Source organism: Sinocyclocheilus anshuiensis, unplaced genomic scaffold, assembly GCF_001515605.1.
Source record: "Sinocyclocheilus anshuiensis isolate Anshui unplaced genomic scaffold, SAMN03320099.WGS_v1.1 scaffold96, whole genome shotgun sequence".
Lineage (NCBI taxonomy): Eukaryota > Metazoa > Chordata > Actinopteri > Cypriniformes > Cyprinidae > Sinocyclocheilus > Sinocyclocheilus anshuiensis.
The window spans coordinates 1,195,822-1,200,042 of record NW_015554094.1 but is presented as its reverse complement, the minus strand read 5'-3'; the positions used below and the strand labels follow the sequence as shown (position 1 = coordinate 1,200,042).

At 35.0% G+C, this 4,221-nt stretch overlaps 1 protein-coding gene across 1 annotated transcript in view; it reads left to right on the top strand.

The window, feature by feature from the left end:
• The window catches only part of LOC107669434 (NF-kappa-B inhibitor epsilon-like), a 12,524-nt gene extending 8,303 nt beyond the window's left edge, over positions 1 to 4,221 (top strand). The window contains exons 4-6 of the mRNA XM_016461645.1: positions 1,746 to 1,834; positions 1,919 to 2,167; positions 3,791 to 4,221. Of these exons, the coding sequence (XP_016317131.1) occupies positions 1,746 to 1,834; positions 1,919 to 2,167; positions 3,791 to 3,856 (404 nt within the window). The 3' untranslated portion in view covers positions 3,857 to 4,221. The remainder of the gene's footprint in view (positions 1 to 1,745; positions 1,835 to 1,918; positions 2,168 to 3,790) is intronic.

Genomic DNA, 4,221 nt, shown 5'->3' with positions numbered 1-4,221 from the left:
GATCATCAAAGGTCAGCAGCAAAGACATTGGTTAATAAATGGGATTAGATACATTTGTGTTATTTAACATATTTAATTATTGCAGGTTTGCGTCATATTCTGAGTTTGCATTTCACTGTTTTAATTCATTTTGATGAATACTAAATCTGTTTTTTGTGAGTGGGATGAATTAATGCACATTCACGTTTAGTCTAGAACTACAGTAACATCATGTTCACACAGCGCACACAATTCCTAAGTACTCCCGATTTCTCCCAATATGGGGACAGTAGAGCTGTCAGTCAACAAATGGGAAAACAAAGTAACTGGCATTACTTTTTTGAAAAAGAAACTCAGATATTTTCTTGTAAATTAAAAAAGTAATGCGTTACTTTACTAGTTACTTGAAAAAAGTAATCTGATTACGTAACTCGCATTACTTGTAATGAGTTACCCCCAACACTGTCGCTAAGTATTAAAGCTGAGGGTGTAAATCATTCTGCAGCGTTTGTGCTCCAGACATGAATGAGTTTTGTTGTAGCAACTGCATAGTGACATGCTCAAAACACCGTAGCAAGTGCATTGTAGCCTAACATCTATTTTCTTGTTTTTCTGTTGTGTATATTTTGAAGAATCATACTGAGAATTGCAGTCACACTTCTGTGATGTTGGTTCCTTCGCTTGTGTTGGTTCTGACTGGATCATGAGGTTTTTTAGTGAACAGAAACAGTCGTGTCAGAACAAGGAAGTTGGCAGCAAAAAGTGCCCTGGAGTTTTTCCATGTTGTCATGAACTTCCAGTATCAGCATTTCATAACGTCACCATCGTTCAGTTTTCTCTTTGTGTCAGCTGCTGTCTTGGCAGTGAAGCGGTTTGATGTGTGTGCTGGGTGGATTACTTACAAAGTGTAGTCCATTACCGATTACATAATGAAAACTGTAGTTAGTAAGGTAATCTAGGTTACTTGTTTTAGGTAATGCATTCTACTTTTTTAGATTACTTTTTTTCCATTAAACTTACCATATTGATACCAAAAAGCAAAGAGAAAAAAAAGATATTCCATTTTTTTCACATTACATTCAACCAGGGTTTCCCAGAAGAATGATGGAGTTACATAAACACTGCTTGCTGTGGTAGACGGTGTTACACACACCTATTATACTTCCCCGCCCCCCACTGTCGCTTTGGGGTTGACCAAACTAGCCCATGCCAGTCAAAAACAGCCCTAAGTACTGCAATGACCCTATCCCAAATATCAAAACTCAAAATATGTCATTTCCATACCTAAAAAAAAATTTTTTACAGTCACTGTTATGCACATTGATCATAAACACAGCTAAAAGGCTTGCTAGCGGTGGCCCTCCTTCACAAAACTTAACATTTAGTGCAGTTTTATCATGCAAAATATTTTAATACAAGCATTTCAGTCAAATGTAGTTCATGCAATATTTGAAACCTTTAACGCACAGGGAAAATTCACCCCACGGCGCCAGTTTAAACTTAGCGCAATTCAGTGGGAAAAAGATGGACTTGGCAACCCTTCATCCAACATGAGCTGCAGGAGTCAGATTTGACTGATCACGGGGTGGAGAGTAAAATGTGCTTCCTTCACACAGAGTGATCACGAACTCGAAAGTGAACAGCGAGCGCCCATCCAAAAGCGATTTCAATATTTATGTAGAGTATGTTTCTGACATCAGAGTTGATATTATTGTATTATATAGGAATTGAGGCATAAAACATTCCATCTGATCTTCACTGTGCAGGGCTCACGTGTCTCCATGTGGCCACGCTGCACAAGCATCAGCGTCTCATGCGGCTACTGATGAAGAACGGGGTGGATCTGAACATCCAGGTGAGCTGCTCGAGGCTGATTCTGCTGTGTGAAGTGAAAACCTTCAGTCTTGTGACCAAACATCCGGCTGATTCCCTCATTCAGGAGGGGACGAGCGGGAAGACGGCGGTACATATGGCGGTGGAGCTCCACGATGCGCCAGCGGTGAACCTGCTGCTGAATAAAGGGGCGAATGTAGACGCTGCCATGTTCAACGGCTGCACAGCGCTGCATCTAGCCGTGGGCCGACAGGACGCCGCCATCGCTAACCTCCTGTGCCAAGCTGGAGCCGACAAGATGATCAGAAACATGGAGGATGAAACAGCCCTGGATCTGGCTGATGGCAACGATGACGTAAGGAGATCGAAATTCCCTTGTTATCTAACTTCAGCGTTTAACAGAATCTTCAGTGTCAGACTGAGACAGAGACAACTCTGTATCAGTGTTGTTATTGTTCATTAAAACTAAAACTATTAAACTGTTTTTGTTCGTTGAAATAAGGCTGAAATAAACTATAAATATTAGATGAAAAACTTTGAAATGTTGCCTTGGCCAAAGTACCAAAAGACTCAATATAACTAAAATTACTAAATAAATTAATAATATTTTTGTTACTTTTCTAATATGACACTATATGTTCATTGAGAAAAAAAAATGTATAAATAAGAAGCCACTAAAACTAATTTGACAGTTTTCTAATGTTTAAGTTTTTATTTTTAATATTTGGTACAACCTTCATGTAAAACAACACAAATGCATTCTGATCTATGATTAGCAATATTGATGTTTTGTAGCAATACTGTGCAGTTGTAAACAAGACGAGCAAATAAAACACTGCTTTGCAAACTTGTTGTTATTGTTAATCAAAACTAAAACTATTAAACTGTTTTTGTTCGTTGAAATAAGGCTGAAATAAAATATAAATATTAGATGGAAAACTTAAACTGAAAATAAGTTGAAGTACCAAAGTACTCAATATAAATGAAATTACTAAATAAATTAATAATAAAATATTTTTTGTTACTTTTTCTAATATGACACTATATGTTTGAGAAAAATAATAAATAAAAAAAATAATAACAAAAAAAAAGAAGCCACTAAAACTAAATTTACAGTTTTCTAATGTTTAAGTTTTTATTTTTAATATTTGGTATGCTTGATACGCTGGTATGCTAAGTATTGTAAATAATTATTAATTTATTATTAAAAATAATAGTAATATTAACTTCCATTAAAAAGTACAGTAATAATTTGAAATAAAATGTGCAATATTGCAACATTTTATACAATTGTATAAATATATTTTAAAAATTAACCTAAATAAAATAAAGTTGAAGTACCAAAGTACTCAAAAAAAACTAAAATGACTAAATAGTACTAAAATTATTAAAACAAAAAAATATTTTATAAAGCTAAACAGAAATGTTTAAACGCAACAAAAACTAGTAAAAGTGGCAAAAGCTCATAACAATAACACTACTAAAAATACTGGAAAACAACATGCTCAAAAACTCCCTAGAAACTAATTGAAATAAAAATAATTTAAGTTGAAATACTAAAATGACTAAAACTGAAAAAAATAAAGCAAAATGGAATTAAAAAAAGAAACCAATAAAAATGACAAAAGCACAAAATTACTAAAATGAAAACTGAACATATACAAATGAACGTTATTAATAATAATAATAAATACTATAATGGTATATAAATAATACTAATGCCGTTTATATTGTCTTAGATTGAGTGATAGTTAAGTCTTGATTATTAGTGTGCATGATGTGCAACCAATACATTTCAACAGGTTTTTTAATTTAACTGAAACATGAAATCCTAAGTTGACTCTACATGCTTGCATTGATTGTTTTATTGTGTGTGCCGTGTTAACTGTAAAGCAGCATACAGTAAATGCACTTGCTCCGTAAGCTGTACATTAGAAATGGGATGATGTGGTCACCGTTTCTCCTTTTGCTTTTGCAGATTTTGGCCTTGTTCCCCTTCGATGACATTCAGATCATGGGCAGGACTGTCATGAGTTTCTCCTGAACATGTCAGCGGCACGCTCTTTGTTCTTTTTTAAATACTGATCTGAATTTGCAGGACTTTGGTCATAGTGATGCACAGCTTTTGGAAACGTCTGCCTGTAACCTCAACTATTTATGCCCAGCGGTGATGGTGCTGGTTGATTTGTGCAGCAGTAACAGCTTCAAGCCATTCATGCAGAATTATGTGCTGCTGTGTGGTCGGCACATGCGGACGTAACTTGTATTGTTTGTAGTCTGTTGAACAACCTTCATGTAAAACAACACAAATGCATTCTGATCTATGATTAGCAATATTGATGTTTTGTAGCAATACTGTGCTGTTGTAAACAAGACGAGCAAATAAAACACTGCTTTGCAAACTTGTTT